A 25,381-nucleotide genomic window follows, 5' to 3' on the forward strand; every position below is an offset into this window, starting at 1 on the left:
GCACAGTTACTAACAGGGACTGGCCGATGAGACCACATCACGCCAGTCCTTTTACAGCTTCATTGGCTGCCAATCCAGGTCCGGGCCTGATTCAAAGTGCTGGTATTGACATTTAAAGCCCTAAACGGTTTGGGGCCAGGTTATTTGAAGGAACGCCTCCTCCCATATGTACCTGCCCGGACCTTAAGATCATCTACAGGGGCCCTTCTCCGTGAGCCCCTGCCAAAGGAAGTGAGGCAGGTGGCTACTAGGAGGAGGGCTTTCTCCACTGTGGCACCCCGGCTCTAGAATGAGCCCCCCAGAGAGGTCCGCCTGGCGCCTACACTGTACTGCTTTCGTCGCCAGCTGAAGACCTTTTTATTTTCTCAGTATTTTAACATTTAATTTTAACTTAAATTTAAATCTTACTGTTTTAACTCTGTATTTTAATCTTATATCAATTTTGCTGCATGGTTTTTATCCTGGTTGTGCTTTTTATACTGCATTTTGAATTTGTGCTTTTAACCTGTTGGTTGTTTTATTATGGTTTTAATTTTTGTGAACCGCCCAGAGAGTTCACAAGGCTATTGGGCGGTATAAAAATGCAATAAATAAAATGTTTTGAAAAAGAGTCCCCAGGCCCTCCACAGCAGAGTGTGCGATGAATAGCGTCAGCGTGCACTGGATCACTGCATTCTGCGATTGTCGTAGGCACTCTGAGCCCCACCCACCCCTTCCCCCAAACTATTATAGGCTGCACATGGCCAGTAAACCAGGCTGGACACTTACCCCCATTCAACAACATGTGACTCATAATCCCAGTATTCTCGTGGTCTGTGCGTATTTACGTCTGTGTAAACTCTGGCCCTGCTTGGCACAGGTCCCGACATATCGGACAAATTGGCAGGCCGAGCTAGGTGAAGGATTTGTCGTTTTTGCCGTTTCCAATCTCAGTGCAAACCAAAGGAGTCGGCTTCGTGCAGAACTCTGAATTTCCCAACTGTTAAAACAAAAAGAAAGGAAGAAAGAAAGAAAAGAGTCAGCGTGTTAAGCCACTTAATCTAGACTGCCCAGCTCAGCTCTTCCTACTGAAATAGATAAGACCAGCAGGGGGGGAGGAAAAGGAGGACATTTCATAGCTGTAGAGCACTTTGCCCAGGTGTGAGTTCGGTCCAAATACCCTTCTGATAATAGCAACTTCCTTATCCGCCAGTTTGAGCAATGTCTTTTTCAGTGTCAGATCAATGCCAGAGCCATTACAGCACCCAGAGTGCCCGTGACTAGAGCAAATCACCTTGCGTCCATCTCCTAATGCCAACTTCTCTTTTTAGCAGGCTTTAAAGACACTTTCATTTTAATCTCCTGTTTACTGAAATGATGAGCTGGACTTTCTTTGTTTAAAATTGTAATGTGGTTTTATCGGTCTGACTAGAAGTGGTTTCAGGACAGAGAAAAGGAAGTCCTGCTTCGCACAGTGCACAGTTAAAACTACGGAATTTGCTACCAGAAGATGTAGTGATGGCCACCAATTTGGAAGGCTTTAAAAGCAGGTTACAGAAATTCCTGGTGGAGGAGGACATCAATGGCTACCAGTATGCTTATGTACACCAGAGCACGGGCGGGACGGTGTTGTTGCACGCATGTCCTACTTGTGGGTTGTGTTTGGGTTTTTAGATTGTTGGATGTTTTATTATGTTCTTAACGGTTTTAATTTTTGTGAACCGCCCAGAGAGCTTCGGCTATTGGGCGGTATAAAAATGCAATACATAAATAAATAAAATAAACTGGTTGGGCATTGGGTGAACAGGATGCTGGACGAGATGGACTCTTGGTCTGATAAAGCATGGCTCTTATGTTAATGCTATTTTAAATTAAATGTTTTTAGACATTGTAAACTACGTTATGAAGACTCGGTTTTGAAAGGAAGCATATAAATTCCTAAATAAATTTATTTGGCTACCAAATTAACTTAATTTGGAGGGGGATGATCTTGCGATATGATTGTGAGATCCTCCCCCTCAGTCTACACACGGCGCACGACGCCCCGGGAGGAAGAGGATGCCACGGCCGCCATTTTGTTTTTGTTTTATCGGAAATGAGCACAGGAGCGCTCCTATGAAAAGGGTGAGTTTTTTATTTTTTAAAAAAATCTCCCACTCCCAAAGGGCACGGAGCTCCTGAAGAGCTCTGTGCCCCATACCTGGTTCCCTGCTCCTCACGGTTACTCGTGAGGAGGCGGGACAAAAATGGGATGCCCGGCCACACGTCCCGCGGTCTCGGTATGCCAATATCCCGGGGAAAGGGAGGGATCATCCCTCCTTGCTCCCGGGATCCCCTGCACGTCATGTGGATGCACAGGGGCGATCCCCGGGATATTGGCAGGTCTAGACATTATTTATTTATTGCATTTCTATACCGCCCAATAGCCGAAGCTCTCTGGGCGGTTTACGAAATTAAGACAATTCAAAGTATAAAACAACAGTATAAAACCATAATATAAAATACAATATAAAAGCACAACCGAGATAAAAACAGCAGCAATGCAAAAATACAAATTTGAAACATCAAGTTAAAATTAATTTATAGACTGTTAAAATACCGGGAGAATAAAAAAGGTCTTCACATAGACCATTATGTCATATTTTAGACATAATGGTCTAAAAGCATATAATGTAGGTGCCAAGCGAACCTCCTTAGGGAGCTCATTCCACAGCCGGGGCGCCACAGCAGAAAAGGCCCTCCTCCTGTTAGCCACCTGCCTCACTTCCTTTGGCAGGGGCTCGTGGAGAAGGACCCCTGAGGATGATCTTAAGGGCTGGGCAGGGACATATGGGAGGAGGCGTTCCTTCAGATAGCCTGGCCTCAAGCCGTTTAGGGCTTTAAACGTTAATACCAGCACTTTGAATCGGGCCCGGACCTGGACTGGAAGCCAATGAAGTTGTAAAAGGACTGGTGTAATGTGGTCTCGTTGGCCAGTCCCTGTTAGTAAACGTGCTGCCCTGTTTTGTACCAGTTGAAGCTTCCGGACCGTTTTCAAAGGCAGCCCCACGTATAACGCATTGCAGTAATCCAGCTAGGCTATCTCTGTCCAGAGAAGGGCGTAGTTGGTACATCAGCCTAAACTGATAAAAGGTGCTCTTTGCCACTGAGTTCACTTGTGCCTCAAGTGACAGTTCTGGATCCGAGAGCACCCCCAAACTACGGACCCTATCCGTAGACATGCCCATTAACTCCCTCCCATGCTTGGACCATCCCCATGCAGGCTGTGAGATAATGGTACTTGCAGTCCAACACATCTGCAGGGCACCAAGTTAAGGAAGGCTGATGTATATTTGAGAAGCCTGGTCTTTTAAAAGCATCTCAGGTTGGACACCGAAGACCAGCTGTAGCACTGTAAGGAGCAGCACACTTCCTTGGTCAGCCTTTCTAGCAGGGAATCAATTAATCAGAACCATCAGATGGGATTACGATTTTAGGCAAATCCGTAGACATGCCAAAGCCCAGGTACACCCAAGACCGAGCGGGAGGAAAGACACCTTGATTTGCTTGCTGCTATCAACACTTGGAAAATTAAATACCAGCGAAGAATTCTAAAGCTCCATCTATTTTGTCTATCTACAAAGGGGACGATCTTGTTCTGTGAAAAGAAAGTCGGTGATTCATACTACTGAAAGGAACCAAGAGGCCTACAGTGGAATCTCTCCCACGTCATGTGGCTGAATGCAGACAGATGGTACACAAATAGAGATGTTTGCAGAGCATTCTTTCCTTTGTATCTCGTAGCAAAGGCATGCAAACCTACCCCATGCGGGGATAAAAATGCACATTTACCCCTAAAATAGGCATATGGAGACAACTTGTAATTCGGTGAGGTTTGACCTTACGTGATCTCACTGAACCGTTGCCTCTTTAGATTTGAGGGTGATCTCTCCTTACGTGCACAGACTTTACTACAATCAGTAATGGGATCAAGAGCAAAACTACACAATATGTTAAATGAGAATTTGCTTCCCCACCCCACCGCTTTTTTAAAATGCAATAGCAGCTTCCTTCCTGAGGCAAATAGCAGCTGGGGCGGGGTAGTTCATCTCCCTGCCTTCCATGACTGCTGTATTGAGCGGACAGTTTTGTCACGAGCTAAAAATCGGGAAGTCTATGTTTCTAATCTCACCTGCCATAAATTCACCAAGCTGACCTAGGCAAGCCTTACAATCTCTCCCATCTGCAATGATGCCAACATTGACCTACCTTACTGGGTTATTTTAAGGATTGGCAAGGTAATGTATGTGAAGCACTATTATGAAGAGGGTTACATTTTTCTCCTTCTGGTTTGGACTGTAGTAGCAATAGGGCAGAAATGGCAACTAATGCAGCTTTAATCCTATAACTGCAAAGCGAAATCTGGCACCAGGTAACGTCAGGGTACGGGGGATGCAGTGCACATCTGCAGCAACCCCAGTGTGATATTATCGGGGTGGGGTACAGCCAACACAGCTTCAGGCCTACCTGGCTAGAATTTCCTTCACATACATCTTGCTTCCGAAACCTTTAAGGGTAGTAAGAAGTCCAGAGATGAGCTGGCATCTGCTCTTTGCCTTGGACACACAGGGCCAAACTGGCACTGGAACACACACACACACACACACACACACACACACACACACACACACACACACCCACTGACCTTTCCTACTCTGGAGCAAAAAAGGCAGCTACAGCACAGGGGGCCTGCTCACTTCCTCCCCCAACTTACAGACCACTTTCCCTCAGTAAAGACTAGGTGGGAGTTTTGTTACTCATTTTTGATTATGTCTTGAGGCAATTTGTGAAAGTAGAAGGCAGGCAAAAAAAAATCTGCTGAACAAAAACTAAGTATTATTAAAAAATCTTATAACAAGGCTCAGTAGCAAAAGCCTGTTTTAACGACACTGAGCAATTAATATATCTTTTGCCTATGAAGTATTTGAAAGTAGAAATGAGAAGCTTGACTTAAAACTGATTTACTTAAACCAATCCATTCTGCCTGCAGAATCATATAATAGTAGAGTTGGAAGGGGTCTAAAAGGCCATAAAGTCCAACTCCCTGCACAATGCAGGAATCCACCCGAAAGCATCCCTGACAGATGGTTGTCCAGCTGCCTCTTGAAGGCCTCTAGTGTGGGAGAGCCCACAGCCTCCCTAGGTAACTGATTCCATTGTCATACTGCTCTAACAGTCATGAAGTTTTTCCTGATGTCCAGCCGGAATCTGGCTTCCTTTAACTTGAGCCCGTTATTCCGTGTCCTGCACTCTGGGAGGATCGAGAAGAGATCCTGGCCCTCCTCTGTGTGACAACCTTTTAAGTATTTGAAGAGTGCTCTCATGTCTCCCCTCAATCTTCTCTTCTCCAGGCTAAACATGCCCAGTTAAATGCTGGCACTGATTGGTCAAAACAAAGCAGAGGAACAGATCTTCCTGTGAGCAAGATTCATTCAAGGCAACGCTTGAAAGACTAATCTATTTCAAGTTTTGAGCCCATAAAAGCCCTTATGCTACACAAACACAAAAAAGGCACAATGCATCTAATCTCGGGAACTGAAGGCAACCATCCTAATTTAAATTTTCCATGACCGAGAAACAAACGGTTCTGCACACCTTTTCTTAAGCATCCACTGTCTCATCTATACAGGATTCTGTAAAGTTAAGATGGCAGCTGAATCATTTCTAGATCCTGGCCAATCTATTCCATCTCCATCAGCACTTTTGGACTCCACAGCCTCTCTCCAAACTGCTGAACACTCAGAAGTTGAGAAGCAATTTCGATAATCTCGGATTTCCTCATTCCCCCAATCAATGAAACCAGTTGCAAATCAACTCCAAAGGAAATGCTCAGCTCCTATAAATATAGAATGATTCTGAGAGAGGGGAAAGATGGTTAAAACCTGCAAGTGGTTTAACTCCAAATCCTCAACATTAACCCTCAGATAACGTTTATTTTAGTTCTGATGCATGATCAGTTAAAGTGACATCATCCTTTGCTCTCCTTAGTCTCCCGGTTCCTGGTTCGCTAGAAGCGCCATCATCACCCAGCTGGACTGTGAACCTGCACAGAATTCCCGCTGAGAAAGAAAGCCTTCTCTCCCATGGTTCTAATGGCATGTCTAAGCTGCATCTTCACATTCTCCGCAAAGAGCAATGACCTCTTCTCCTTTGAGTCAAAGGAGAAAGCTAACTGTGCTTGGGGGCTTAGCTATTTCCAAACGTCAAGTGGCTTCCCGACAGCACTGCTGCCAGTCCTGTAAAGTCAGAACTGGCACAGTGACTCACTGTCTCCTTTTGATACTGCCTGCAATCTGGAAATAGGGGGTTGAATTCTGTTTGTTGTGGCCAATCGCTCTGCCTCCTGTTCCTAGCTTACAAGGGTGCAGAATCAAAGAACTGAAGAAATGGGAGGAAGACCCCTTTCCTATTCCATATCTAAAACAAAGAAACATAGAATAGCAGAGATGGAAGGGGCCTATAAGGCCATTGAGTCCATCTCCCTGCTCATCGCAGACACCTACCTTAAAGCATCCCTGACAGATGGTTGTCCAGCTGCCTCTTGAAGGCCTCTAGTGTGGGAGAGCCCGCAACCTCCCTAGGTAACTGGTTCCATTGTCATACTGCTCTAACAGTCAGGAAGTTTTTCCTGATGTCCAGCTGGAATCTGGCTTCCTGTAACTTGAGCCCGTTATTCCGTGTCCTGCACTCTTGGAGGATCGAAAAGAGATCCTGGCCCTCCTCTGGGTGACAACTTGAAAAGTGCTCTCATGTCTCCCCTCCATCTTCTCTTCTCCAGCCTAAACCTGCCCAGTTCTTTCAGTCTCTCCTCACAGGGCTTTGTTTCCAGACCCCTGATCATCCTGGTTGCTCTCCTCTGAACACGCTCCAGCTTGTCTGCGTCCTTCTTGAAGTGTGGTTCCCAGAACTAGACACAATACTCAAGATGTGGCCTAACCAGTGCGGAATAGAGGGCAATCAGTACTTTGCGCGATTTGGGAACTATACTTCTATTAATGCAGCCCAAAATAGCATTTGCTTTTTTTGCAGGCACATCACACTGTTGCCTCAAATTCAGCACAACAGGACTGAAATTGGCAAAAAGCTTTAAATCCTATGGAGGAGATTCTACAGCGTTCTTCAGCCCAACGTCATCCTGTCTATTTCTTTGTAGAACCCAGAAGTGTGCCCTGCCTCAGTTTGCACTTGCATATCTACGCCCATGAGAACACAATGGGGTGTGTAGTTGGGGTGGGAGAATATGTTCTCACAACGGACAACTCAGTAACTCCACAAAAACAAAGAACACAAAACATTTTCAATGAAGCTGTTCTGCTCCTCAGTATTAGTAACCCTACCAATGTCATCCCAGCACTTCCTAAAAAGCAGGCTTCCACCCACAGACTTCTCACAATGCAGTTTCTCTAGCTAAACCAGGGAGAGCTAAACCGTCACCTCAATTTAATATGTTTAAAGATGTTTAATATGTTTAATATGTCTCTCCCATTTACTTAAAACGGACTCAACATTTTACTGTGGAGGTGCAGCACAAAACCGGATCCTTCAAAATAAAACCAGGACTCTCGCAAGGGTTCATAGTGAATAATTCTCTCCTCTTGCACGTCTCTAGGGGGTCAATGTCCCCTCCCTTTCCCTGCCCAGCATGTAAGAACCAGTTCTCTCTAAGCCAGTGGTTCTCAACCTGGGGCACTCCAGATGTGTTGGACTGCATCTCCCAGAATGCCCCAGCCACTGGCTGGGGCATTCTGGGAGTTGTAGTCCAACACATCTGGAGCGCCCCAGGTTGAGAAAGGCTGCTCTAAGCCTTTCCTCATAGGATGTGCCACCATTGCTCGCCTTGCCCAGCCACCACTGCAGTGGTGGCCACACTTAAGAACATGAGAAGTGCCCTGATGCTGGATCAGACCAAGGGTCCATCTAGTCCAGCACTCTGTTCACAGTGGCCAACCAGCCATCAGCCAGGGATGAACAAGCAGGACATGATGCAACAGCACCCTCCCACCCATGTTCCCCAGCAACTGGTGCACACAGGCTTACTGCCTCGAATACTGGAGAAAGCACACAACCTTTGCCTCCAGGAATTTATCCAACCCTCTTCTCTCTCCTTTAAAGCCTCTCATCCAGACTCTGCTTTTTTCCTTCCCTCCCTCATATCCTGTGGCTGTCAAAGTGGATTGCGGAGAAAGCAGAAGGACACTCTTACCATCCCGCTAGCTCAAATGCACTCTAGAGGTTCTTTTAATGTCATGATTGATCTGTTGAACTACCCCACAAGCTTCATGTAGCACACAAGCTACAGAGAAGATGGGAAAAATCACAAACATCATCACAATAATAATAATTATCGAGGCGGGATACAACACAAATGCAAAACACCATAAAATACACATAATTGATTAAAACATATAAAGCTAATACATTAAAAAGCAGCACATTAGTAAAAGGCATCTTATATCGGTCCCAACTCCAGAGCTCACCCTTCCAACCACCTGATTTGTCTTTCAAGAAATAACCATTCAGGTGAACACAGTGCGAGCAACAAAACAGCACAGATCCACACGGTTTCCTGGATGCTGCTCAAACTCCTTGCATGGTGGCTGCCCAACCTGTCTCCTTTGTAGCACAAAGTCCTTGCACAAGACAAAGGCCAGGCTCCTGATATTGGGCCAGCCATAAATAATTTAGGAATCTCTTACTGCCTGCCAATCAAAAAGGCTGATGTCAAAAATCCCTATCCCTCATGTGACAATCCTCCCAGAGTGCGGGACACGGAACAATGGGCTCAAATTACAGGAAGCCCAGGATTCCGGCTGGACATTAGGAAAAACTTCCTGACTGTTAGAGCGGTACAATGGAATCAGTTACCTAGGGAAGTTGTGGGCTCTCCCACACTAGAGGCCTTCAAGAGGCAGCTGGACAACCACCTGTCAGGTATGCTTTAGGGTAGACTCCTGCATTGAACAGGGGGTTGGACTCGATGGCCTTAGAGGCCCCTTCCAACTCTACTATCCTATGATTCAATGAAGAGGGAGGTGCCAACCTCATTTCTTAGGCACCTAGAAGTATAATACTGGGGCCTAAAGAAGTTTAATGTTTCATTTCATGCAGGCTTCAAAACCACTTAAAGATATAATGCTGAGAACTTGGAATATGTTTCTATTTTCGCAACTACCTTCGTACTTTCCGCGTTTCCCTCAACACTTCAGCATCCTTTTCCATCGCCAATGCCAGGGGGTTGGCAGAAGTGAGATCTCCAGATGTCTTGGACTTCAACTCCCAGAAGCCCTTGCCATCCCCAAACATCTGCAGATATACTTTTTGCCCACCTCTGGCCTATGTGACCTTCTCCACTCTGTGGCTAGTTGATCCAATGTTCTGCAGACGTCACATAGTAGGCTGGATGGTCTCACCAGGAGCTTTGGCAAGTTCCTTAATAAACGGCACACGAGATGTGAAGTAGCTCCATTATTACTTACCACATGCACAGCATTTTTCTATAGGTCTAGGAAACCAATGCCAGACTCACAAATAGAGTGACTGTGAAAGATTACAGGAAACTTACATTCTCTGGATGTTTCGGCCATCACTGTGGGCAGCCTTTGAGAACCACAATAACATGGTTTGTGACTGATTTACATTTTCTAGTTTTCCTGTTTTGCAATCATGTGAGTCAGGATGGAGGGGCCGTAGCTCGGGGTGACAGAGCACATTCTTTGCATGCAGTAGGTCCCCGGTTCAATCCCTGGCTTCTCCAGGTAGGGCAAGAAAAAATTCCTACCTGGAACACCTGGTCACTGCCAGTCAGTGTTGACAAGACTCAGTATAAGGCAGCTTCCTATGTGCCTAGCAAAATTTCCCCTATAAATAAAAGGCTTCACATCCTATTGAATGGGGGAAGACTCCACAGCACTGCAGAACGGAAAGGATTAATGCTCACATCTTAAAACTGCTTTAATGAAAGGTATCAGATTCTTTGAGCTCCCTCAAATACAGAATATGAAAGCCTAGCTTTGTGGAAAATATGACAGAACTGTGTGGTCCAGTGTGTCCAGAAGCATTTTTTTTTTGGAAACCTCACCCTCATACATACACATACACACACACACATATACACACACACACACACACAGACAGTTAAGCCTAATTTAAAACTGAAGATCAGGGCGTTTGGAAGCTGTTTCTGCCCACTACACATGCTGGGCACCATTTTGAACATTCAACCCCAAATGGGGATGCAGTGTCATCTAAACCCATCTATCAGTAGTTATGTGAGTGTTAAACAACCCTGGCATAACCTTCAACAAACTGAGGGTTATGTGAATAAGCAAAATGGCCACGGCTTGTCACAGGTTAAATAACCCACAGTGAGCCATGAGAATCAGGTAATTTAATTGGAGTTGAAACACCAGTTCACATGATTAAAGACACAACAATGGATTAAATAACACCTGGTGACTTGTTTTAACCTCCAGTGTGTGCCAGGCACCATGCCCCTAATTACCTGGGTGCAGCGTGTCGGGTCGTCCAAATGACCCATGGCCTGTTGTATGGTTATTTGAGGGTTGTTTCTCCCTCAAACAATCCATGTCACGCCCACAGGTTCAGACAACACAACAAGCCATGCCTGGGTGGGTAACTAGGAAAATGGCGCCTGGCATGTGCTAAGAATAAAACAAGCCACCATCACTTATTTAAGCCACAAATGACAGATTTGGCTTGTTTTGATCCTGTGAACCAGGTCCCTATCTTGAAATTGACTGGTGAGGAAGGGAGGGATGTACGCATACACAAAGTAGCAAAGGAGCTGAAATAATTTTCAAAATAGCCTGTTTTCAAACACTGTTCTTGGAAAAATTAAACACATGACAGGACTCAGAAAAAAACCTAACAAATACTGTGCCAACCTTTGTAACCGGCATCAGGGGCTTGACTGTTACTCTATTGGGCAGGAACATTCGGTTAACAAAACAACTCCCTGTACTTCCCAGCAAGGCAGCAATTTCTTCCTTGAGTCTTTAATTCTAATTCCTGTAACACTACTCTAGGGAGCCAATATCCCTAGAGGTAAACCAGGGCTAAAGAAATACTTAGAATTCCTAGTCACTAGCACTGAAGTTTTAGTCATTCAAGACAACCAAGCCGCTAGATTTTTTTTTTCAATCCTTTAACGGGTGTTCAACAATTCCCATACATCTGACAATCCCTTCCAAAGTTAAGCATCACTTGTGTAGACTTACTGAAGATGTGTGACTTGGGAGACCTCTCTTCTTTACCTTCCCACATATTTACCTTGCCAGTGGAAAGAAGCCAGCTCAGAAGCAAAGTCAGACTGCTGGCATAACATCAGAGAGCGTTTCGTGGGAGACTGTAAAAACACACACCAAAAAACTGGATGCCCCAGACTAAAGAGGAGTTGGAGCAGAGTGGTGGAGTAACTGGAAAGTCCATAGGAACATGTGATCCTGGAATCCAGAAAGCCTGTGCTCCCAAGCGAAAGGATGAGACAGAAGAAGATCCCTGGGAGGCATCTCTGATATACCGTACTTCTTCGATTCTAAGATGCACTTTTCCCCCCATATAAACATCTCTAAAAACGGAGTGCGTCTTAGAATCGCGGGTGCATTTATTATTTCTTAGAATCAAAGCTTTTTTTTCTGTTGGTGGTACTGAAATTAGTGTGCGTCTTATAATCAATGGCGTCTTAGAATTGAAGAAATACGGTAGGTTCCCTTCCTCAGCAGCATCTAGAGACCTTTGTGCTGGCTTGGGAAATCTTTATGCAGCTCAGTTAGGTGGGGAATTCTCTGCAAGCAGGAAAGATGCAAAGTCTTGACTTGATTCCCGAAGAATGGCTCCCAAGCCAAGCTCCGAGACACACTGGCAAGAGCTATAAATGACTGCACCATGCCTACTAAACTTATTAAAACGTTGCTGTTTTAATTCCATATTTTAATCTATATCAATTTCTGCTGTGTGGTTTTATCCTGGTTGTGCTTTTTATATTGTATTTTGCATTTGTGTTTTTAGACTGTTGGTTGTTTTATTATGCTTTTCATGGTTTTAATTTTTGTGAACCGCCCAGAGAGCTTCAGCTATTGGGCGGTATAAAAATGTAATAAATAAAATAAATACTATGGTTGCATATGCGTATGGTTGCGTCAACAGGGTGCCTTGCAGATGTGGATTACAACCTCTATCTCCCCATCCAGATGGGCAGCCTGGCTGGTAGAAGATGGGAGTTCTTGACCAACACATTTGGAGAGCACCCAGTTAAGGGAAGGTTGTTTTATGGAAACTAAAAAGAGCTAATCAACTAATGGCATGCTTTAAAAACAGCCCATTCTGCTCAGCTTATCTGTGCCCCAAGGCTCAATATGTTTCTTCAGGAGGGAACTTTGCAGTTCAAAGACAGAACTGCATCTTAGACTATGGAACTACCTCCTACAACTTGCCCCCACCCCACCCTGGAGGCATCTAGTTGCAAAGCACTGACCTTATCTAAAGCTGGCGTGATGTAGAGTTTAAGAGATTAGCAGATTCGAGATTAATCTCCAACTCAAATCTTGCCTCTGTCATAAATTCACTAGGCAACCTTAGATTTTCATTATTGCATTTGTCTTTAACTGGTTTTTAACCTGTTTTGTTAAAGGCCATGCTGAAAGGCAGTGTGGTGTAGTGGTTAAAGTTTTTGGATTGGGACTGGGAAGGCCCGAGTTCTAGTCCCCACCCTAACATAAAGTTCATCAAATGACTTTAGGTCAGTCACTCAGCCTAACCTCCCCCACAGGGTTGTTGTGAGGATAAAATGGAGATGGGGAGGTTTCTTGTAGGAAAAGCAGGATATAAAAGTAACTAATAATTAAAGGTCAACATATAAATAACCACCACCACCCGCCCCCCCTCAGCCCTGCATCTACAACATGGGGGACAACACTGCCCTATTTTACAAGGCCGCTGCGAGGACGCATATTAAGTAATCACTAGCAGGAAGGAAATATTTCTCACCATAGGCAAGTGGCAAAGTGGGAGGCTAAAATTTCGAGATGCAAAAATTAAACTCATCTCCCATCTCAAGCACAGATATCACATTCCTTCTCCCACCTGGGCCACTTTTTATAGCGCAATAAACGTTATAACCACTACTATCTTCTGTGACCCCGTCTTTATAGGCAGTTTTCCTACATAAGAAAACTTGACCCTTCCACAACATAAAAAGGTGGGAATGGTTACCTAATATTAATGATTCAATTCACACTTTCATCCCGAAATCCAAGAGGCAGGAGATGATCCAGTTGATACTCATTGGCAAAATGAATCCACATTCGCTTCAAGTAATGGGGAATGCTTTCTCTAAACCCCCAGAAGAGGAAGGAATCAGCATTACAACCGTCCAAAACAAAACCTAATTCAGCCAAAAGCCCAGCCCTATAGGATCATAGAATAGCAGAGTTGGAAGGGGCCTACAAGGCCATCAAGTCCAACCCCCTGCTCAATGCAGGAATCCACCCTAAAGCATCCCCGACAGATGGTTGTCCAGCTGCCTCTTGAAGGCCTCTTGGTTACAATCAACCTGCTGAACAGTAAGGCTTACTTTCATATAAACACACATAGAATCAGACTGTAAAGCCAAATCAACATCTGCACACTGTATCTAGAACCACTTTCCCCAACCTAGTGCCCTCCAGATGTGTCAGACTGCAATGCCCATCATTCCCAGCCAGCAAGGCTACTCTAGAACATGGCTCCAAAGTATGATCTAAGGCATCACTGCTTAATACAGGGGTAGATAACATGTTGTTGAACTGCAACTCCCATGAGCTCCAAGCAGAGTAGCCAGTGGTGAGGGATGATGGGATTTGTAGTCCAACAACTTGTGAAGGGTCGAACAGTCCCCTTACCTGGCTTAATAGGTTGCCTGTAGGCCACAATAGATGCATTGAGTTCCTATAACTCAAGCTGGGGCTCTACTGTCCTTCTTTCCCACTGCTTGTAAATCTTTCCGCTGCTTTGATGCTTCATAGAAAGGCACATTCATTCACATGTGCGCAGAGGTGATATTATAAGGAAATACAGCAACCAAGTCTGTGTTTCCAGCAGATACCAGGAGCAACCGGTGCAAAGGAGAGGCACCAGCATAAAGACAGGGCCCCCAAGTCATTGACCAGGAAATGGCCCAATTGGTGGGCAGCCCTGAAAAAGAACATTTCAAGATCTGGGTGTTGCCACCAAGAAGGTCCTTTTCCCAACCACTTTTCTCCTCCTATTGGAGAGCAAGAATGAAAATGATCTCAAACGGGCAAATTCTTGCGGGAGCAAGTGGTCCTTCACACACCTGGGTCTTGAGCTGTATAGTAGAGCTTTACATATTTGAGACCAGCAGTCAGTCAACAAAATTTGACTGGCCTTCCGGGCCATCCGATAATTCATCACCAAGGCACACACCGCCCAAAGGGGGCAGAGAATTGTCCTTGCTCTCATGGTCAAATGCAGCATGGGTGCAGGGGAAAACCTGATCCTCTCTGAACTTGGGAGTGGCAGCGGAGAAGGACATGAGAACATGTGAAGTGCTATGCTGGATCAGACTAAGGGTCCACGTAGTCCAGCACTCTGTTTGCACAGTGGCCAACCAGCCATCGGCCAAGGATGAACAAGCAAGACATGGTGCAACAGCACCCTCCCACCCATGTTCCCCAGCAACTGGTGCACCCAGGCTTACTGCCTCGCATACTGGAGATTTTTATTTATTTATTGCGCTTATATACTGCTCCCATAGCCAGGGCTCTCTGGGTGGTTTACAGATAGCACACAACCATCAGGGCTAGTAGCCATTGATAGCCTTCGCCTCCAGGAATTTATCCAACCCCCTTTTAAAGCCATCCAGATTGGTGGCCATCACTACTTCTTGTGGTAGTGAGTTCCATAATTTAACTATGTGCTGTGTGAAGAAGTACTTCCTTTTATTTGTCCTGGATCTCCCATCAATCAGTTTCATGGGATGACCCCATTGGGTTCTAGTATTTTGAGAGAGGGGTCATCTCTCTCTCTTGAGAGAGAGAGAGAGAGAGAGAGGAGAGGAAAGGAAACAAGGTGGAGCAGGCTCTTGCCGGGCCTCCGCACCCGCCACATGCTCCAAGCGCCTGTAGGGCTCAGAGGCACCCCACCTCAACTCAGAATTGCTCTGCCACCATGCCCCCAAGGGTACTTGGGGGTTCAGAACGCTCCTCTGATTCAGAGGAACACCCACACAGCTCCACCTCTCATCTTCAGCTTGGAGCCGAAGAGGGGGAGGCAGAGATGTATTTGTTTGCTTTTGCTTGTAGCTCCAGCTTTGGGATCCCCCATTACCAGAGCCTGGCTTCCTTCTTGCCATAAGGGTGTAGGGTGGGGGCAGTGAGGTTATCGAATCATGCTTGAGATGGAAATACCAAGCCAGGGTGAGATTCAAGGAACACCAAACTTCTCTTCAAAGTGGAACATTTCCCATCTTAAGGGCATTGCCTTGACTTAAAACTGAGGTGGGGAAGAAGCCTCCAGCCACCCAGCTGTTCAAACAGGAGCCAACCAAATGTCTCAGATACCTAGAATATCAGAGTTCAAGCTCAACCATGTACTGGAAGCACTTGCAAAGCATACTTGCTTGGACTGGTTTTTAACAGCTGGGAGCAGTAGTAGGAGAGGAGTAGTCATCCTTAAACTTATGCTAGTTGAGCATTTTATTTTGTTACCCGCTCCAAGCTCAAAGGTCCAGAAAGGCTAGAAATTAAGGTCTTTTTAAATTTGCAATTTAATTTATTGATTGATTGATTACATTTTTATAACACCTTTTTAAAAAAATCTTCCAAGTGTAGATATTCAGAATATCCAACATATTTTAGGAAGTCAAATACCAACAAAACCACTTCCCCCACTTACAGGCTATATTTACAAACCCATATTCATGCCTAGAATGCTTCCTAAGATCAATAAATGGTCACCTGATATAATATTTTTAGCCAAACAATTTTCCCTCTCTTATCTGAATACTGTTTATTTTTCCTCCCATTATTGCAAGGTCCCATGCTTTTTAAAAAAACAACTAAGAGTAACATCCGGGACAGCTGCCAATTTCTATACTTTTGGTGTACAAATATTCGCTTCGACCAACAAATATGTGTGTTCTTTCTTGACAAGACACCAAATGTCAAGAGCACTTTGGCTTTCAATGGCACCTTAGAGCCTATTATAATTTCATGCTGATAAGTTTTGATTTTCAGGCAGGTCGACTATGAAGTTAAGCACCCCTCAGACCAATTCCACACCCCCTCCCAGTAGCTACCATGTCCAAGAACTGTTATCTTGCTTAAGTGCCAAGGGAGACGATACCATCAGACCCATAGTGTGCAGCTCCTTCAGAGCAAGGAACTGCCATTACCACCAATCTACAACACAGGATCCAAATTTAACTTTTCACCATATTCTTAAGAACTTGGGTGACTAGACTTAAAAGGAGGACAACCTTAAAAATTGTCCAAGAGGGGACATTTAATTAAGTGTAGCACATCAGACAGGACTGAGAAACTGGACTGCAAAGTTCCCCTCTTCTTCACAACTATGAACAGCAAACATTCTCAGCCTTCTTTTGCACATTTTGGTCTATTATTTGGTCTATTTCTCTTACAATTTCTATCTTTTTTTAAAAAAAAACAGTGTTTAATCTGTGACTCGCCTTAGGTCTGAGTATGATCCACTTTTTGGTCCTGACCCACCAACTAAAAGTCAAAATCCTTGTTTTAAAATAAGCCTCCTTTAAGGTTACGCAAGTATGGAATATTAACTTTCTTCCACACAAAGTTCCAACAACAGTATGCAAATATTAAAATATCTGATTTGACATGCTTTGTGTTTTAATGTATCACTTTGGAGCGGAAGAGGCGAGAAACCCAACTAAATATAAAACCCCTCAAGCCGTGAGTTTTATTTAGAAGGTGCACGTCTAACCATTGCAGCTCCAAGAGCTGCTTACTGAATTTGCACTATAATAAGCAGATGCAAAGACGATTGCTGTGTCATCTCCCTACCTCCCAGATAGTGTGAACAGCATCTCTAGGAGGGATGAAAACTGTCTTGACTCAACTCCACAAGGCACTTCTCACTCACCCTATTTTTCACACTTTATGATCTACACTGGCAAATAATTTGGGCACGCTTGCTGAGAGCCCAGCATGCCATTTTTGTAATTAAATGCAAGAACAACTAACATCAGTTGAACAGGGGGAAGGAAATAGAAGTGGCACAAACAGAAGCCAATCTCTAAGCCCAAGAATGTGCATTCCACAGGGAATCTAATCTCTCGTCTTGCAGAGCTGAGTTTTTCTGGGAATCTCAGCCAGTGCTGCCAAATACGCAGCGGCCTCCATTGTTCCGCCTCACCGTTACCTGGGCCAAAGCAAAGGCACAGGATAAGAAGCAGGTGAAGAGGAACTCCGTGGTGGACTCCCGTGTGCCCTACAGGGGTGTAACCTTCAGCAGGTGCCCTTGACACTGGCCCTGGTCTCTGCGTATGAAGACTCTACATGGCTGCAGAAAGGAGTTCTGAAAAGTGTTGGCCAACTTCTTCTTTTTCTTCTTCTTCTTCTTCTTCTTCTTCTTTATTTATATAGCACCATCAATGTACATGGTGCTGTACAGATTATACACAGTAAATAGCAAGACCCTGCCGCATAGGCTTACAATCTAATAAAATCGTAATAAAACAATAAGGAAGGGAAGGGAATGCACCAAACAGGCACAGAGGAGAGTAAAATTAACAATATAAAAGTAAGGTCAAAATCAAGTTCTAAAAGCTTTAGAAAAAAGAAAAGTTTTCAGCTGAGCTTTAAAAACTGCAATTGAACTTGTGGTCCACAAACGTTCTGGAAGAGAATTCCAGACATAAGGGGCAGTGATAGAAAATGGACGAAGCTGAGCAAGAGTGCTACATGTGCTATATGCTACATGTGCCTTTACAACATCTGTTGCCCCTCACCTGCTTCTTCTACACTCAGCTACCCCAGCCCTGTGCTGCTGCGTCTCCAGACCAGATCTGACATGCTCATGCTTGGAACAAAGCATGAATAAGTGAATCTACGCATGATTACTCTGCATGATTACCGAGCACAGAATTAGAGTCATAAAATTTTGGATTTGATGGCAGAGTTTAGAGAGAGTCAAGCACAAGCTTGAAGTGACGCCTAGCAATTCCTTCCAGGCGTCTAACTCACGTAAGCTAAATTCGGCACCGGTTGTTTTAACACTCTCTCTATATATTATATATATTTAGAGCTGCGTTTTACCCACTGTTTTATTCTTGCGTTCTTATAACTTTATTTCAAATTTGTAATCTGCTTTGGAAATGTTTACATTGAAGGAAGGCTTTCTTTAAAAAGAAAAGCACAGCCTCAATGAAAGGCTAATAAGTAGACATACTGACCTATACTAGGCCATATCTGTGCCACACTTCATCAAAAGGGGCCATTTTAATTGGCAATAAGTTTAATAAAGCCGCACTCAGATTTTAATGAAAAGCCGCAGCAACTGCATATATTTCAATATATCTCCACCTGAGGTCTTCTGGAAAAGTGGGTGGAGTTAAAAATGTAGGAACGGAAGCATTTCCAGACCTGGTTGGCTACATTCGGTGGATTTCAACGCACCCCAATAGAGGCAAAAATGTCATCCATCCCTTGCTTTTAAGCTTGTTCAGCACAAAACTTGTCTGCTAATAAGCCTGGGAATCAGTTACATACTGGATGAAATACACTACAATTTGGTCCACATAGAACAATGCTAAAAGCTAAGATGGTTTTGTAAAAATCCATTCTGGTGTCAACTAATGATTCTAATCAAGAATTTGAAAGCTAACTTCCATCAGCACCAAAAATAGAAAGCACTCCTCGGGGCAAAAACCTCTTCTGTACAAATAACTTAAGATGCTGAACATCTAGTATTCCAGAGGCAATCAGCTTTTCTTTGCTAAGCTGCACAGGTTAAAGGTGCACTCTCACTCTGAAAAAAGTTCAGAAAACACCACGCTGGTTTCATACTTTAAAGACTTTTACAACAACCACCCTTTCAGAAAATTCACCTGTATAATCAAAATAAATTTAAATCTGCTTGTAAAACTGAAAATTCCTGACTCTTTAAAGTTCCAGGACGGATCACAGAAGCACATCAACATATTCAAACACTCTGCTTTTCTTGTTCAGGCGTATTCAATAAGATGACTGTCAGGGCCAGGTTCAAATCCAAACCAAAACATGGACAGCCCTGATAAGGAAAAAAGGAGGCTAAAGGGAGACATGATAGAGGTGTACAAACCTATGCATGGTGTCTATGAAGTGTATGAAGAGAGACTGAAAGAACTGGGCATGTTTAGGCTGGAGAACAGAAGATGAAGGGGAGACATGATAGCACTCTTCAAATACTTAAAAGGTTGTCACACAGAGGAGGACCAGGATCTCTTCTCGATCCTCCTAGAGTGCAGGACACGGAATAACGGGCTCAAGTTAAAGGAAGCCAGATTCCACGTGAACATCAGGAAAAACTTCCTGACTGTTAGAGCAGTACGACAATGGAATCAGTTACCTAGGGAGGTGGTGGGCTCTCGCACACTAGAGCCCTTCAAGAGGCAGCTGGACAACCATCTGTCAGGGATGCTTTAGGGTGGATTCCTGCATTGAGCGGGGGGTTGGACTCGATAGCCTTGTAGGCCCCTTCCAACTGTGCTATTCTATGATTCTATGATAGGAAGACATTTTTCTCCCTAGAACCCAAAGGGGTCATCCAATGAAGCTGATTGGTAGGAGATTCAGGACAAATAAAAGGAAGTACTTCTTCACAAAGTGCATAGTTAAATGATGGAACTCACTACCATAAGATGGCAACCAATTTGGATGGCTTTAAAAGGGGTTGGGATAAATTCCTGGAGAAGTCTATGAATGGCTACTAGTCCTGATAGCTATGTGCTACATCCAGTATCCGAGGCAGTAAGCCTGTGTGCACCAGTTGCTGGGGAAGATGGGTGGGAGGGTGCCGTTGCACCACATCCTGCTTTGTTGGTCCCTGGTCGACAGCTGGTTGGCCACTGTGTGAACAGAGTGCTGGACTAGATGGACGTTCGGTCTGATCCAGCATGGCATGTTCTTATTCAGGAAGGTACACAGCTTTTTGAGTCAGGGTTCCCCACTTTGCCATTTCATCCTAGAGGTGTCATTCACATCAGGAAGTGAATTACCTGGCTAAATACAGGGATGTCATTCAAGTCAGGAAGTGAATTACCTGGCTAAATACCTGGCTAAATACAGGGAGAAGAACCTCATTCTAATGCAACCGCTTAAGAGAGGAGCCCTCAACAGAAGAGATAGCTCCCTATATGCATTTTTCGGCAATAAATTCATTTATAGCATCCTGAGACTATTCTATCTCAATACAGAATCACAGAATAGCAGAGTTGGAAGGGGCCTACAAGGCCATCGAGTCCACCCCCCTGCTCAATGCAGGAATCCACCCTAAACCATCCCTGACAGAGGGTTGTCCAGCTGCCTCTTGAAGGCCTCTAGTGTGGGAGAGCTCACAACCTCACCAGGCAACTGATTCCATTGTCGTACTGCTCTACCAGTCAGGAAGATTTTCCTGATGTCCAGCTTCCACCGGATATGGTCACCTTCCACCGGATAAAGGATGAAGAGAGACAATACCAATATTGGCAAGGAGCCTTCTATACGAACCCTCAATAAAGTTGGCTTTTTTCAATATTGAAGGAAGCACAAGCCTTTACCAACAGAAGGTATCTCTCACTGTTAGCAAAGGGGAGGCTCTTTCTTTTGCATTTCCAAAAGAAACAGCGATGTAACAGAGTGAAAAGCAGCCTAACGACCTGATTTCTTAATCTCAGATTAAAATTTGCTCTCACCAAAAACACTGCCATAGGACACTGGGGATTTCCCCCTCCAAGGTTGGAGACAGCACGTGAACCTTGGATGGTGGAGTCAAGAGTTCTGCTCCCCTCTTCAGCCGGTGTAGAAAGAACCGTGCTGCCTGCCTACCGAGGTTGGAAAAACGACCACAGAGAGTGAGAAAAAGCAGAGTTTCAGTGGGCAGGGAGGGGTGGAGAGGTCAGAATATAAGCTACCCTAACGTTCTTCCATCCTCCTTTCCTCCCACTTCCAAGCACCATTGCTAGATGGGCAAAAAAGCCCATCTAGTGAAAAATGGAAGTGGGAGGACGCGGAGAAGATTGCTTCCACTGCTCCTCTTGCCCTGCATTGGATAATTGGAAGCCTCTGAGTTTGTGTGAGGGGTGAGTATGTTTCCAGTCATCGAGGGCACAATCAATAGGACTGTGCCTTAAATCGTTAATAAGCCCACAACAGATCAAGTCAACCTCCCACAGGAGGGAAGAAAGAGAGATATCCTGGCATTCAGCTAGCAAGTGGAGCCCATATAAGCCAGAAGATTCCTCACCCTGAAAAGAGGAAAGACCATTAGCATGTCCACCAAGCCACAGGCAGATATTTGCATATTCAGCTGGTCATGGCAAACAAACCTCACGCGCAGTTGGGTGGGAGAGGAAAGTGTCCCCTAAGCAATGGGATCAAATACGGACTAGCATACAGAAAGTATACCACATACTTTCTATGTAGTAGTAGTGGAAAAAGCAGGAGCCTTTCTTCAAATGTACAGAAAATTACGTTCTTAGCTGCACTGTATTCTCTTCCTACCTCCACGAGCTCAAGTAATATAAACGATGTTCCAATATTTTGCTAAACAGAAGTGGCATACCTCACTGGGTGATGAGAGAAGAGTGCCCCATACCCAGTAATATTGCCTTTCTGCAAGGATAAGGGATAAACCTATACAGCTGAAGACCGGTACCCACTAGATTCTCATATCTAACAGAAAAAACCCTCAAGATGTCTAAAGTTTAGGGCACATTACTCCAACCACCCAGTGCTTAAATCTAAAATACTGGATGTGGTACTGCAAATTTAACTGTGCCTAGAAACCAGATAGAAACCAGATATGTTTCTTCAGCTCCCCGCAATAAATGGGAGTAGAGACTCCACACCAGGAGATAGAGACACTCTATGTATGTGGAATGAATAAGGGAAGGACATCTCCCTACACCCACTTCAAGTATAGAGGAAGGGACAGCTTCCTTGGGCATGATTCATAGAAAGATGTGATAACTCTTTAAAAGTAAAGAAGAAACACGAGTGGAAACATGTCAAAAGCCTAGACGTGAAGGAATCAGATGTGTGAGATTAACCACTAATTCTTAAGTATCATATCAAATGTTTACATCAGCCTCCCCAACCCAACACTCTCCAGATATGTTGGCTGGGAATGATGGGAGTTGCAGTCCAACATATGTGGAGGGTACCAGGTTGGGGAAGGCTGGTTTAAGTACTCAGTTCGGCCTTTATAGGCACCTTTTTGCAGGATGGGGTAAAGTATCCACATATACGAAAGTATCATCCTCTACAGAAATAAGGGGAAGAGGCCACTCCTTCACACACACACACAAGGAAATGCTTCTACATGTGGTTGGTACAGGGAGAAAGACTCTCCTGAGGAGGCAGGCAAGAATTTTCCTCCCCATGACAAGATACAAAGCCACCAAGTACACAGCGAGGTTCCCATAGAAATGTGTTGGGAGAAGGCAACTTCTTTCAGAAAGATTGGACAACTTGATGGAGGACCAGACAAGAGGGGATGACCCTCCTCATGAATGCCTAGTAACTTCTAGCTGCCCGCTACTGGAGACAGAATGCTAAATTAGACAAATCTTGTTCTGATCTAGCAAGGTAATTCTTACAGCCTCATAAAGATGAAGAGCAGAGAGAGAGAGAAAGGTACCTATTCATTGCACACTTCTAAAGTGCTCTATGTGCAGAAAACGTTATGAACTACTGCCAAAAATATTCTTTTAAATGCAGATTCACACACATTATTAAAGCTACCCTTCGGTATTGCCATTTTTGCTAATCCTTTACGCAGGCATACAAATCTTACAACCTCTGTGGAAGATGCTCGGCTGCACGGACCAGCAAACCTGAAGAATAAGAGATATGCCTTTCATCCTCTAGCACAGAAAGAGAAGCCCCAACAGGCAGCCTGTGGGGCAGAGATCCTTGATAAGGGGAGCAGACATGGGCCAGTGACCCCCTCCCCACCATCTGTCAGGATTTCTCCATCTTGCAACGAGACCCCACCACATAGTGCCCCCAACATATTGCATGGAAAGAACACCGCAGACCCTACCTCCTTCCCCCACTTACCACCAGGACACAATTTAACCCCTCCCCACCCCACCCTGCAAATCCTGCCATTCACCTGTGGAAGAAGATGCCAGAACACACACCTTTGGAGCGGGATGGGAAGAAGAGCAGAGACCCTTTATGAGAAGTGTGGAGTCACAGTGGGGGGGGGGGGGCAGTTTTGATTATTATTTTTAAAAAAGCGGGTGAGGTAAACTCTACTTCATCCTGGCATTCTCCCCCACCACCCTATACAAAATGGGGGCAACTCACCCCACCCCCCACTTTACATCTAGAAAGGGGAAGGTCCCAGCAGGCAGCTGCTTGGGGGAGGCTTCCTTCACGCATAGGGGCGTGTATATGGGCGTGTATATGGCCCACCCACCATGAGCCCCACCCACGCACCCAAAGGGGCCCCTACCCTAACCCCCCCCACCTGCAATGGGCTATTCAACTATGAAGGGGTGGGGGTGGGAGGGCAAAGACCCCCGCTTCGATAGCATGAAAGCCCCCCCTTTCACATATCCCCCCACTCTTAATCAACTGCCCCCCTCCCTTGAGACTGCCGTCGGATAGAGGGTTGGGGGGCGAAGAAGCCCCACCCCCACATCCTCTTCTCCCTCAGCCTCTCTCCCCCCACACCCATTAATTTGGGAAAGGGAAGGAAGGAGCCCCCCCCTCGCTCAGCGCCCCTCCTCCGGCCACCCGCTCGCGGCAGTTACCTGAGGTAGAGGTGCCGGCAGTAGCCGCAGCCACCGCGCCTCCCTCGCCGGCCTCACACAGACAATATGGCGGAGGCACAAGGCTCGGCCGCCAGCCGCAGGGCCCAAAGCGAGGCTGGCCGGAAGCGGAAGCGGCTCCTTCTCCTCCTCCTCACCACACGCTCGCCCGCTCTATCCCTCGAGAGGACTTCTATGCGCTTCCTGCCGTCGCCCGGCGGAAAGGCGGAGCTTCAAGGCGCTCGCCGGCGCATGCGTCGCTCGCTTTCCTACCTTTGCCTTCTGGGAGTTGTAGTTCGCGGAGAGTCCTAAGGGAAACTGGCCGCCGTCGCGTCCCTATTATTATTATTATTATTATTATTATTATTATTATTATTATTATTATTATTATTATTATTATTATTATTATAATAATAATAATATAGCACCATCAGCGCACATGCGGACTTCCCCATGTACACTGGGGAGTCATGATGTCCATGACTCCCATCATCCCCCGCTCACTGGCCGGGAAACGATGGAGATTGTAGTCCAACACGTTTGGAAGGCGTTGGGTGGGAAGGGCGGGGGTTGTAGTTGCAACATATCTGTTGGACACCGGGATGGCTGGGGTGACGGGAGTTGGAGTCCAACACACACTGAGTATATGCCGGCATGGCCACACCGGTTGTGGATAATGGGAGTTATAGTCTTGCACGTCTGAAGGGCGTCAGACATGCCTGGTCTGGCTGGGGCTGATGGGATGTGTAGTCCAACACATCTGAATAGGCAAGGCTGGCTGGGGGGTGATGGAAGTTGTAGTCCAATACATCTGGAAGGCACCGGGTGGGAACGGCTGCCCTGTTCCTTCATGCCCCCTCTGCTATGTTCAGAAGACACCTTAAACCATGGCTTTAACCACAGTGAATAAGGCTTTGCTTTATTCACCATGGCTAAAGCCATGGTTTAAGGTATCTTCTGAACACAGCCACTGTCTCTTCAGAAGAAGGCCTCAAGAGTTCAACAGGATTTACAACCAGGTAAGTGCTAGGGTGCAATCCTATACACATTTATCTGGGAGTGGGTCCCACTGATCTCAGTGAGCCTTACTTCTGAGTATACATGTACAGGATTGCACTCTAAGGAACATTGATGTCCATGAGTCAGTCTTGTGAAACCATTGTGATAATCTAATTCATCAAGCACACTAATTGGCAAAATCCATAATGTGGTGCTCAAAGTGCATCCTATATAGTTACCTCAGTAATCCTTAGAGCAACCCCATAACATAGGCTAGTATTATCATATTACCCCCATATTACACATGGTGGGGACAAGGCCCTGAGCTGTGCTGAGTGTTAAACTGGGAACTTCCAGCTCATAGCTTGT

The 25,381-nt window shown here is 45.3% G+C and overlaps 1 protein-coding gene across 2 annotated transcripts in view; it reads right to left on the minus strand.

The window, feature by feature from the left end:
- Positions 1-24,124, minus strand: part of CSNK2A1 (casein kinase 2 alpha 1) — a 50,048-nt gene extending 25,924 nt beyond the window's left edge. For both annotated transcript variants that reach the window (XR_010026461.1, XM_063147416.1), the window contains exons 1-2: positions 24,017-24,124; positions 769-979 (exon numbers count right to left, since the gene is read on the minus strand). Coding sequence is in view for 1 of the 2 variants with exons in the window: in XM_063147416.1 (XP_063003486.1) it covers positions 769-869 (101 nt within the window). In the remaining variant the exon portion in view is untranslated. The remainder of the gene's footprint in view (positions 1-768; positions 980-24,016) is intronic.
- Positions 24,125-25,381: the final 1,257 nt, after the last annotated feature.

Source organism: Elgaria multicarinata, chromosome 1, assembly GCF_023053635.1.
Source record: "Elgaria multicarinata webbii isolate HBS135686 ecotype San Diego chromosome 1, rElgMul1.1.pri, whole genome shotgun sequence".
In the NCBI taxonomy this organism is placed as follows: Eukaryota; Metazoa; Chordata; class Lepidosauria; order Squamata; family Anguidae; genus Elgaria; species Elgaria multicarinata.